Source organism: Mauremys mutica, chromosome 6, assembly GCF_020497125.1.
Source record: "Mauremys mutica isolate MM-2020 ecotype Southern chromosome 6, ASM2049712v1, whole genome shotgun sequence".
In the NCBI taxonomy this organism is placed as follows: domain Eukaryota; kingdom Metazoa; phylum Chordata; order Testudines; family Geoemydidae; genus Mauremys; species Mauremys mutica.
The window spans coordinates 42,952,701-42,965,017 of record NC_059077.1 but is presented as its reverse complement, the minus strand read 5'-3'; the positions used below and the strand labels follow the sequence as shown (position 1 = coordinate 42,965,017).

The following is a 12,317-nucleotide window of genomic DNA, read 5'->3' as shown; positions in this document are numbered from 1 at the left end:
TGAATACTGTTGGACAGAGTGGGTATGTGACAGAGGGCATTTTTTAGCTGGTGATCTAAAATTGGGTCACTGGATGAGGACTGCCCGAGTAGGCGGGATTCGGGAATAATGTAGGTGGTGCATGCATGGCCTATGTATATGTGTGAGAAAATGTAGCTGTGGACGTATGAGGGATGGATAATAGGGTGCATGAGGAGGGTACAGCGGGAACTTTTGGTGACCTAAAATTGACACTGTTGGAGCTTACACCAGCACATAATTGAGATTTTGGGGCTTACCCCTAAAACAGGGGTTCTCAAACTGCGTTGAGACTCCTGAGGGGGTCGCAAGGTTATTATATGGGGGCTTGCGAGCTGTCAGCCTCCACCGCAAACCCTGCTTTGCCTCCAGCATTTATAGTGGTGTTTAAATATATAAGAAAGTGTTTTTAATTTATATGGGGGGGGTCGCACTCAGAGACTTGCTATGTGAAAGAGGTCACCAGTACAAAAGTTTGAGAACCACTGCCCTAAAACTTCAGGGATCAATTGTATCAGTTGTTTCTCTTCCTACTCTTCCCAGCAATCTGTACATGCACCTACATATTGCAAATTTATTTTAATTGATTGGTGTACATTTCTCTTTTAGATAAGGTTCTATTACACAACCATTTTCCCAGTCTGAAAGGCTTCTATGAAATAGTCAATATTTTGTAATGCTGTTTAATTATAAAAGTTTCATATTTAAATTATTCTGTATCCTCTTTTCAAAGTCTAGCGCTTAAGTCAATATTTACTTCGTTTACTGCATTTTTAATTCTTCATTATGGTGTTTTGTCTCTGCATTCAGAGAGCTAGCATGAAGCCTGCTTTTGTATGATCTCCAGCTGAAATTTGAGAAATGTAATTTTTTTCCTGCTGTTGTGCTAAAGCACAACGTTTTAACTTGAGCAGCAATCACTGCAATCCTGAGAAGTGGAGAGACCGTAAGAAGTTAATCTAGCCATTTATTTAGGGACTGGTGATGTTTCACTTGGAACACTATATTCAAGTCTGGTTCCATAATTAAAATCTGTTATGGAGATAACCCAGTAGAGGTTCCTCTTTACAGGGCCCTCTTTACAGAGAGATTAAAAAAACTAGATTCTTGTAAAAACTAGATTTTTTTTCTTTTTGTTTAAAAAACAAAACTGCATTTGGGAAAGAGGAGATCTCAGGTGGAATATAAACAATTCTTTATCGTGCTGCGGTCCACAGATCCATTACAAGGGTTACTTCAGCTTGGGGGGGCAGAACTAAACCTGTTGGTCACTGACAGCAGGGGAATGCCCTGCCCCTGAAACAGCTTCCACAGCCAGTGGTGGAACCAGACCTTCCGGCTGCCGAGCTTTGCTGAGGAAAACTTCAACCTTTTATTTCAAATTTCTGATGGGTAGTTACATGGATAAATACTCAGCCTAAGTCCCAGCCATGGCCTAGGACCGCATTTGCCTTTTGAAGAAAAGGTCTCCTCCTCTCTGCTTCCTTTCTTAACAGGTTTCAGGGAGAAAGCTAGGCTGAGAAAAGCCTAGAGGCAAAATGAAAGGTCTCTTCCCCCCATCTGACCTCCTTTTGAATGTCTTGTTGAGGAGTTCAGATAGTTCTGTGGATAGGATGCAGTCTTCCCTCTCATCACAGGTTTTTGACAGCTTTTCTCTAAAGGGCTTTCCTATTATAAATCAGCTATCTGATAGAGAGCAGCTTTTAGCTCATGTCAATTGAGTGTTATAAGAAGATCAGGATGGAATGATGTGGTTTAGATTTAGGAATAGCAGATATATTTAGGGCTTTTCTTGTTTTGACAAAAATGAAAACCAGCTTTGCTGTGGAACTATCAGATTATATTTTTGCAAAGGAAGCTTCAGGTACTTTCTGTGCACTAGTGATTGTCTGGTCCTGAGTCTTTTTTTTTTTTAGAGACATTGACTTAAATCATATCGGTAAAGAATTTTTTAGCTGTTACTAATACATGAACATGTTAGAAATACAAATTCACTTTTCATGTTTACTTTATTCATTTCTCTCAGATTGAGCAGTGAACTAAAAAAAGTGTAGAAACACCTCTGTTTGGTTAAAATTTATAAAGTTACAAAATTGTAAATTTCAGGCTAAATTTACACTGTGTGTCCATTCCGTTAGCCCAGAGGTCTCAAACTCAAATGACCATGAGGGCTAGTTCATTGGCCCTAGGGCCACATCACTGACACCACCATCCCTCGCTGCCCCCTTCCCTGCCCCCAATCCAACCCCTTCCCTGAAGTCCCCACCCCAACTCTGCCCTCTCCCTGACCACAGAGGATGCATGAGGGGTGTGGCGGGTGCTCAGGACAGGGAGTTGAGGTGCAGCAGGGGGCTCAGGGTGCGGGATGCGACAGGCGGCTCAGAGCAGGGGGTTGGGGTGCAGGCAAGGGAGCTCAGGGAAGGGGGGTTGAGGTGCAGCCAGGGGGCTCAGTGCAGGGAGTTGGGGTGCAGTAGGGCGTAGGGGTGCAGGCAGGGGGCTCGGAGGTGGGGTGCAGGAGGGCTTTGGGCTCTAGGGTGGCAGTGGCGCACACCAGGGCCAGGGCAGGCTCCCGCTCTGGGAAGTAGCTGGAACCATGTCCCTGCGGCCCCTGGGGGAGGGGGACGCAGGGCTCCGCATGCTGCTTGCTGCGCCTACAGGTACCTCCCCCGAAGCTCCCATTGGCCACAGTTCCCCATTCCCGGCCAATGGGCGCTGTGGGGGGGCGGTGCCTGGAAGCCAGGGCAACACACGGATGGAGCCCTCTGCTCCACCCAGCCACAGTGACGTGATGCCAGCCGCTTCAGGGAGCGGTGCAGGGCTCGAGGGGGGCAATCCTGCAGCTGTAGTTTGCCCACCCCTGGGCTGGAGGTAGGCCGGGGGGATGCGAGCCGCAGGCTGCATGTTTTGAGACCCCTGCATTAGCTCTTACCGAATGCACCAATGCTGTTGTCTTATCCTGGATATGGCATGCATAGGTTTTATTACCTATATACAAATGGATATTTATCTAGAGAAGAAATACATCAGTACCCTTTTGTGGTATTGTGTAAGTCTAATTAACTTTCTACTGAAATGAATGGAACACTTGGACCGTAAGAGAGATGTTGGGGTCACCAAATGAAATTAATAGGCAGCAGGTTTAAAACAAATAAAAGGAAGTTCTTCTTCACGCAGCGCACAGTCAACTTGTGGAACTCCTTACCTGAGGAGGTTGTGAAGGCTAGGACTATAACAATGTTTAAAAGGGGACTGGATAAATTCATGGTGGCTAAGTCCATAAATGGCTATTAGCCAGGATGGGTAAGAATGGTGTCCCTAGCCTCTGTTCGTCAGAGGATGGGGATGGATGGCAGGAGAGAGATCACTTGATCATTGCCTGTTAGGTTCACTCCCTCAGGGGCACCTGGCATTGGCCACTGTCGGTAGACAGATACTGGGCTAGATGGACCTTTGGTCTGACCCGGTACAGCCTTTCTTATGTTCTTATGGGGAAAGATCGTAAGTAAAACCAGATTAACAGTCAGGCTCTCCTTATCTTTTTTCCTAAATAATTTCTTTAATATTGTCAGCTCATGAAATGTATAGCAGAGCAGTTTATATGAAAGCTGATGTGAGAACATGGTGGTGGCTCAAAAAGTATATGATCGGGAAAGCAGTTGTATAGCGCTAACCAAATTTAACATGATGAAAGTCTCGACTCTTTGTATAGGCATTGTCACTAGTTTTAGTATGCATGCACACCTTTTACATAAGTTTTCTTTTCTAGGATCCTTCAGTTACACAAGTGACAAGAAATGTTCCACCGGGATTAGACGAGTACAATCCTTTCTCAGATTCCAGAACAGTAAGCACATTAGTTTATTTCTTGAATATGCTCTTATTATTTTTTTGAGCGTTCTTTGGAAAACTGCTTTACAGAAAGTTTGGAAGGTGCACTCTTAGGAATGTGAAGGAAATGAGGGAAAATAGAAGATAGGCCCTTAATGACATGTGGTGGATTTGTCATGTGGGTGGACTTCAGTGGGACTTAAGCACGTGACTTGTTGCTAGTTTGTCTTATCATGGCTATTCAAAAATTACCTGGAAAGAATCAGTGTGCGCACACATGTCGGTGTGACTGCAGAGAACTGCTCGATATTGCTGACATGTAAAAGCAATATTATACAACTTGTCATAACAAAAAATGGCAAGTTTAAAATACTATTTAAAGGAAATTCTGTGGTATAATGACTTTGTGCACTAGGTTAAAATATGACTTAAATTGTAAATAAAATTTAACATCTTATTCTCTGGTTGATATTCATCTATCTTGTATTACTGTCAGACAGTTTTGATGGTCTGTTTGCGAAGCCAGGAATTGGAATAGCAGTCTTGCTGCAGGTCCATATAGATTACTACAGTAACTCCTCACTTAATGTTGTAGTTATATTCCTGAAAAATGCGACTTTAAGTGAAACGATGTTAAGCGAATCCAATTTCCCCATAAGAATTAACGTAAATGGGAGGGGTAGGTTCCAGGGCAGCTTCCCCTACTCTGCAAGCACCAAGGGCAGGGGGGCTCAACCTTCAGCCTGCCCACTCCACCCCTTCCCCCAAGTCCCCACCCTTGACCCGCCTCTTCTCCCCCCCACCTCCTCCCCCTTTACTTCGCATGCTGCATCCTGGTTCTTCTCCCCTCCCTTCTAAACACCGCAAGCCAGCTGATTGCTGCGTCGGGAGGCAGGGGAGGGAGGGGGAGGAGTGCCGAGTCTTCGCTCTTCCCTCCTGCCCGGGGCAATCAGCTGGCTTGCTGTGTTTAGTTGGGAGGGAGAGCCTGCTGAGTCCTCGCTCCTCCTCCCTCCAAAATGCCGCAAGCCAGCTGATTGCCACTGACAGGAGGCAGGGAAGGGAGAGGGGAGGTGCACAGAGTCCTCACTTCTCCCCCCTCCCTCCTGCCCAGGGCAATCAGCTGGCTTGTGGTATTTGGGAGGCAGGGGAGGGAGGGGGAGCCTGCGTGCCGAGTCTCCCCCTTCCCTCCTGCCTCCAAAAGGCTGCAACCCAGCTGATTGCCACAGGCAGGAGGCAGGAGGAGGAGAGGGAAGGTGCTGATCTGCGGGGTCTGCCAGCGGGCGGGGGGCCGTAGGGAGGCTGCCAGCTGTAGAGAAAGCAGGCAGCCAAACAACATAAGAGTGGAGCATTGCAGAACTTTAGATGAGTATGTTCCCTAATTGATCAGCAACGTAACAACAAAACAACATTAAGCGGGACAACTTTAAGAGGAGTTACTGTACAGGAAAATATGCAAAATGAATATAGCTATCTGTAGTTTTCTCATTCTTCCTCTTTGAGAATTCCGGAGCTATAGCTATGCAGTTGCTGTAAATTTGTATGATTATAAAATGCACTTTAACTTCTGAATCTGTTCTATCGAGGGGAGGAGCTAAAATAGCCCTAAATTGGGCATATGAGAACTTGTATCTAGATGGGCCTCATCCTAGATGCCAGTCATATAACAAAATTAGAGTAGCGTCCTTTTTTTGTGGTGGGTGGTGGTGCGAAGGGAGAGGGAAAGTTTGAGTTTAGTGACAGATGTTAGCACAGTTGTTCATTTTAGGATCTGTGAGATGCCGATGTTTATGAATACTTTATTTAAAACTAATTCTTATACAGATGTTATACCTGAAATGCAACAGCAGCAGCATTTATTTGGAGGGACTTTTTCCTTGACAGGTTTTCTTGCTAAAGGCAAGTAACAAACATGCTCAGCTTCATTATAGTAGGAAGCTATGAAGAAATGTATCTTGTATAGCTATCATGGCAGTGTATAACCACAGATGTCCTTACTAAATCAAGTCCCAGAAAATTTCAGTTAGAAATCTGAGTTCATTGTTTTCTATTCAGAAAGATTTCTTAATTTCTGGTTAGTGGTGAAAGACACCACAGTGGCACTCTCAGTTGGGATATGCTGATAGACTTAATTAGAATCAGGGTTTCACTTTAGATTTAAGAAGAGCTGTGGGGGATTAAAAGAGCCAGTTTACATTCAGGGAGAGTCTTCTCTTCCTCTGTCCCTCAGCCTGCACTACTTTTCCAGGAAGCCTCTTTGCTATGTCCTGGTCTCTGGTTTTCCCTCAAGCCCTACATCAATTAAACCAGTTTAGATTGTAGAGATCTTTCGAAAAATAAATTGTACATATTTGGCAGAAACTTTCTAGTTTCAGCATTTTTTTTTAAACAAACAAAAATAAGCTGAGAGTTCTTAACCAAAAAACTTTATGAAAACTTCCATTTAGGAAAAAAGGGCCACTTCTTTTTTGTTAATTAAAAGTTCAATTAGCTCTATTAAATTACATTTTTATGCTTGGCATAAAAGAATAAAACAGGCATTTTTTCAGTCCCGCCCTTTTCAGTCTATATGATGCCTAACAAGCAAAGTTAAATCTTTCCTAGCTTCAGGACTTCCACTAAACACCAGTAAAATAAAATGCTTAATAGATGCCTGTGATAAAAATGTGGTGTTTGGGTGTTTTGGTAAGACACTTGGCCCTGTTTTTGGCCCTGTCATATGACGTTAATCAAGGTTATAGGAGGTTACATGGTAGTCAATGAATCTAGAAGCTGCTAGTAAATTTCAGGGGAGGAGGGATAGCTCAGTGGTTTGAGCATTGGCCTGCTAAACCCAGGATTGTGAGTTCAATTTCTTTAGGTTGGATATTAGGAAAAACTTTTTCACTCAGAGTGGTGAAGCACTGGAATGGGTTACCCAGGGAGGTGGTAGAATCTCCTTCCTTAGAGGTTTTTAAGGTCAGGCTTGACAAAGCCCTGGCTGGGATGATTTAGTTGGCAATTGGTCCTGCTTTGACCAGGGGGTTGGACTAGATGACCTCCTGAGGTCCCTTCCAACCCTGATATTCTATGATAACTCCAATCCAAATAAAATATAATATAATATAATATAATATAAATGAAAACTCATTTAACAAAACTAATGGATCTCTAGGATGGAGGTCCGGTTACACAGCCTGACAAATAGGGAATACTCTGCCACTTACTGAATGTCTGTGAACCTCAATGGTTTTGTGTTCATATGCTCACTTTCTGTTTTCAAAACTGATGCCTCTGCTGTTGCCGCAGTTTGCCAACTGGAGCCTGTGTGTTGCTCCTGTGAGTTTTCGTTGTTTGAGTTGTTGTGTGTCTGTCTTTGGACAAATGCTGTTGGAGCAGATGGTCTTGGGGGGGGAAAGCCATTTTTTCTAGGTTTTGTTATGAACTGTTTCTTTTTCTCTTAACTGGTATGAAAACCCAAGAGACAATAAATGCACAGTTCTGCAAACAAATATTTTGCGTGCGCACACACTTCAGCAACAATGACTCTGGAACAGATCTAGCTCTTCCTTATCCTTTCCCTCTACATTGTTTCCCTTGAACATCCCTTCCCTAACAAGTAAAGATTATCAGTTTTTTCTGCAAATGTTAAATAGCTCATGTTGACAATAACCTACTGTCCAGTAGAGCAGATATCCTCTTCCTAAACTGAACAATGATCAAGATAGTAGATGTTTGAGCACCAAATATGCAAGATAAGAACAAATTAAAAGCCACAAGCTATAGTCTTAAAGATACCTGCTCAGCTGTATTGTACTAGCATACAACCTCATGACAGTAAAATGTGCAGTTATTGCAGCCTTGCCAAGACTAGAATTAGTGACCTTAAACTAGAGCTGTAGACTAGGGTACATAAAGTACCATGCAAACAGAAGTCACGTCTAGACTACAATATTTCAATTATAGACTCTTTGAGGCAGGAACTCTTTTATGAATGGGTACTGTGCACACGATGTTTTGATCTTCGTTTGGCTTTTAGGTGTTAATGTAATACAAATAACAATCTTGGTCAGTTTGTACCTTCCAATCACATATTCTTGAGGTTTCTCTTTATATTTTGATAACATTTGTATAATTTGTCATGCCTGTAAGGGTCCGGTGTGGGGGCTCGGCCCTCTCAGGTGCGGCTGGGAGCCAGGCCGCCTCACTACGCGAGGCTGAGTAAACAGTTCAGTATTTAAAGCCCAAGCCCTAGGTCAGGGCAGGGCAACAAACAGTACTAAGGTAAGTCCAGGCTCCTACATCTGAGCGTTGGTGTGAGGGGGAGACTGCCACCTGTAAGTGGGATGGCAGGGGGGACACAGGCCCACCCACTCCACTGTGTCCCAGCCCGGGGCCCTAACAGCGGCAGTCAGTCTGCTGCTGGGTCAATGGGGATCCTGGCCGCAACACACTGACATTGGCTCGGGGTCTGCTGCAGTCAGACCGGGGTCGGCTATCCCCGGGCCACTTCCAATCTCCCCCTCCATTGGTACCTGTACATCCCCAGCGTCCTCCGCTGTGTCCCACACCATGGGCTCCTCAGGGTACTGAGCGCCGGGTAGGTCGGGCTGCTCCTCAGGACCCTCGCTCAGGCAGCTCCTCAGGGTACCGGGCTCGGGGAAGGCTTGGCCAGTCCTCCTCAGGGTACCGGGCTCGGGGAAGGCTCGGCCAGTCCTCCTCAGGGTACTGGGCTCGGGGAAGGCTCAGCCCAGCAGGAGCTCGGGCACTAGCGTCTGTCCTCTCCAGCGGCCAGCGGTCAACTGACCGCTGGGGCCGGGCCTTTATACTTCCTGTCCCGCCCCTTGACTTCCGGGGGGCGGGGACAGGTGGCGGTGACTCCGCCCACTTTGGCGGCTGTTCTGGCTCGGCCCTCTCAGGTGCGGCTGGGAGCCAGGCCGCCTCACTATAATGCCAACAGAGTATTATTGAATTTAAATAGACACCCTTACCACTCTTAGGCCAGGTGACCTGCTTCAGTTAAAGAATAGGAATGCGTTCAGAGTAGTTAAATTTGAATGTAAATGTAAAGTCTATTTAGAGATATGTGTAGGAGTGCTTGTAAGCTAGAGAGAGAATTGATTTCTTATGTGCTAATTTATACAGGAAGTGGCAAAAAAGTCAATTACTCTTGGAGTGTTTACACAAGGTTATTTTTAATCAATGCTTGCAAACAAGCTTTGATACTTAATATACCTCATGGATCCCATGAGGTGAGTCCCTTATAATGTTCAGTTATCAGATTAGAATATTAACTGTATTTAGTTTATTATTTGTAATATTTTACTACACATAATCTCAAACTTTATATAGTAAAAGAGTAAACTCAGTGAGGCTTGCACCAGTGGGAGAGATCAGAGAAATATCTGAGTTTTTTTTCTAGTTCTCTTGGCTACTGTATTCAGATATGATCCATAGAAGGTTCATAGATACCAAGGCCAGAAGGGACCATTGTGATCATCTAGTCTGATCTCTGGTATAACACAGGCCATAAAACTTCCCCAGAATAATTCCTAGACCATATCTTTCAGAAAAACATTCAATCTTGATTTAGGAATTGTCATGGATGGAGAATTCCCCACGACCCTTGGTAAATTGTTCCACTGGTTAAGTATGCTCCCTGACAAAAATGTACACTTTATTTCCTGTCTGAATTTGTCTAGCTTCAACTTCCAGCACTGGATTGCGTTATACCTTTCTCTGCTAGATTGAATAGCCTATTATTAAATATTTGTTCCCTACGTAGATTCTTACAGACTGTAATCAAGTCATCCTTAGCCTTCTCTATGTTAAGCTAAAAGGATTGAGCTCTCTGTCTATCACTAGAAGACATGTTTTCTAATCTTTTAATCATTTTCATGGTTCTTCTCTGAACCGTCTCCAATTTATTAACAACCTTCTTGAATTTTGGGCACCAGAACTGATATGAGTTTAGGAATCAGAATTATGGTTTGGACTCAAAAGGGCACTGTTGTGGAGTCTGAGGAAAAGCAGTTTGGTCTAGTGCATAGAGCATGGACTGGGATGTGAGAGACCTAGGTTCTAATCCCATCTCTTCTATTAGCCCGCTGGGTGATCTTGGGCAAGTCATTTCAACTTTTTTGTGCCTCAGCTTCCCCATGTGTAAAATGGAGATGATAATCCTTACCTTCCTTTCTATAGTTCTTTGAGATACTGATGAAAAGAGTTGGGTATTAGCTTTTTCTGAAGGTTGACAGTTTAGTAGTGTTGATAAATGCAAAGTAATGTACATTGAAAACCCATAATCCCAACAATACCTACAAATGATGGGGTCTGAATTAGCTGTTACCACTCAAGAAACAGATGTTGGGGTCATTGTGGCTAGTTCTTTGAAAATATCTGCTCAATGTGTGGCAGCAGCAATGTATTTGCTTTTTCTTTTTGTCTCTGCTACTGCCTGATTATGTACTTCCAGCTCCAAATAATGTGTATGGTTGACTGGTCAATTTGTAATTCTGGTGTTTAACTCAGAGGTTCTGTTGTAAAAGGATTACACTGCACATATGCAGAAGGAGGATCCAAAAGGTTTCCAGCATTAAAATTTTCACTGCTGTGGGATAGCTCCAGAGGATAAACTGTAGTCCTTTGACCTTAACCTATCCAGGTAGTGTCAGTTCAAGTCCCATCTTTGTCAGAAATCTGGGAAAATATGAAGGTATTATTTCTGCAGTGCATAGAGGATAAAGAGGAAGAGGGAGGGATATTGAAATTAGTGAGAGAGGAATAGCACAACCAAAAAAGCTTATTTTGTAACCATTAGAAGCAAACTGTAACCAGTCCTTCATGCAGATAATTGAAAAGTGCTTATAATGCCTGAAATTCATAAGTTGTAAAAGCAAATATTAATGGAGATATTAAAAATAGACTCTGAACAATTATCTTCAGATTTGAAAAATTGAATAGGAGCGTATATTACCTTACTAATTATTCAATAGATGACATAAGTCTGTGCTAGGAAAAGTCCTAGAGATCACTGTTAAATAGTCCTTGTCCTATTTATTTATTATATAAATAGGTCACTTCTAATTCCTGGGCTTCCCATAACTGATAATTACACTCACCCCAGGTCATATCTGAATCGGTTTAAACTCCTGTGTTGTGTGTACAATTATTTATAAAATGCTGTGTTGCATCTCTGGCAAGTAATGTACTGTATAAATAATATTTTATCATAGAAGGAATTATTTTTTCCTAAAGATCAGTGTTACTGCAGGCAGCTTACCACAGAATTTTTAGTTATCTATTATGTCCTTTAAAAAAAAATAGTACAGTAGATAATCTCTTAGTCTTCCATAGTGTAATCTGTTTGTGAAAGTGTCTTCTTATAATTTTAACTTTCTTTTCTTAGCCTCCACCAGGAAATGTGAAAATACCTAATGCACCTGCACCCAGTACACAACCAGCTATAATGAAACCAACAGAGGAACCTCCTGCTTACACACAAATAGCAAAGGTTTGTATATAACATTTTGGGAATAGGCTAATTGCAAAAGAAATTCTAATTGCATATATAAAAGTACTCTTTTAGGCCAATGTTAATTTTATAAAGCAGCATTACTTTCCATAATCAGTGCTATGCTTTACAGAAATACTTGCTGTAATTAGGTACAAGTTGTTGCATTCATTAATTAAAATAGCAGGTCTATCTTGATTCATGACTGAGAATGCAACATAATTGAAGAACATATATGAAAGAACAAAAATTCCAAGTTTGTGCATTTGTTGATATCTAACGGTGCTTGTTTTTCCTCAGGAGCATGCATTGGCCCAGGCTGAGCTGCTTAAACGCCAAGAAGAATTAGAAAGAAAAGCAGCAGAACTAGATCGCAGAGAAAGGGAAATGCAGAATCTCAATCGACAGGGTGGTATGCATCACAATCTTAATTGTTTTATTAGAGATTTAAGTTTTAAAACTCTGAAATTCTGAGTGTCTCTGAGAAACTACTTCTGTTTTCTGCTTGCCTGTTTAAAACAAAGGTCTGAAGTATTTATTTTTAGGATCTCATTCAGGAAAAGAAATCTATTCCTTTCAGAAGACTGCATAAAAAAAATCACACACTTAGTTTTTGAGGTGAACTTCTGTAGTGCAAATGTGTAATGTAACGTTTTGTTGAATCAGTATATATGTCTATTGCACCTGCACCCAGAACACAACCAGCTATAATGAAACCAACAGAGGAACTGTATTAACTATTGGTTTTTATTCTTGGTTTAAATTAAAGTAACATTAACTACTTGAAACCGTTCAAATTTTTAAAATATAATTAAAAATAGTCTCATATACTACACCTGCCTGATTCCTTTTCTGCCAATATTTGTCATTGTACAATAATTCTCCTATTTTTGATATTTTTCCTGTCCTATTTTGCTGGGTGGGAGATCCCCACAAATAATTGAAATGTTCTGATAATTATCAATTACTGGTAGTGCCTGGA

The 12,317-nt window shown here is 42.4% G+C and overlaps 1 protein-coding gene across 1 annotated transcript in view; it reads left to right on the top strand.

Annotated features, from left to right (window-relative positions):
• The window catches only part of SCAMP1 (secretory carrier membrane protein 1), an 80,113-nt gene that overhangs the window by 26,078 nt on the left and 41,718 nt on the right, over nt 1-12,317 (top strand). Inside the window, exons 2-4 of the mRNA XM_045022509.1 lie at nt 3,785-3,862; nt 11,231-11,335; nt 11,636-11,747. Of these exons, the coding sequence (XP_044878444.1) occupies nt 3,785-3,862; nt 11,231-11,335; nt 11,636-11,747 (295 nt within the window). The remainder of the gene's footprint in view (nt 1-3,784; nt 3,863-11,230; nt 11,336-11,635; nt 11,748-12,317) is intronic.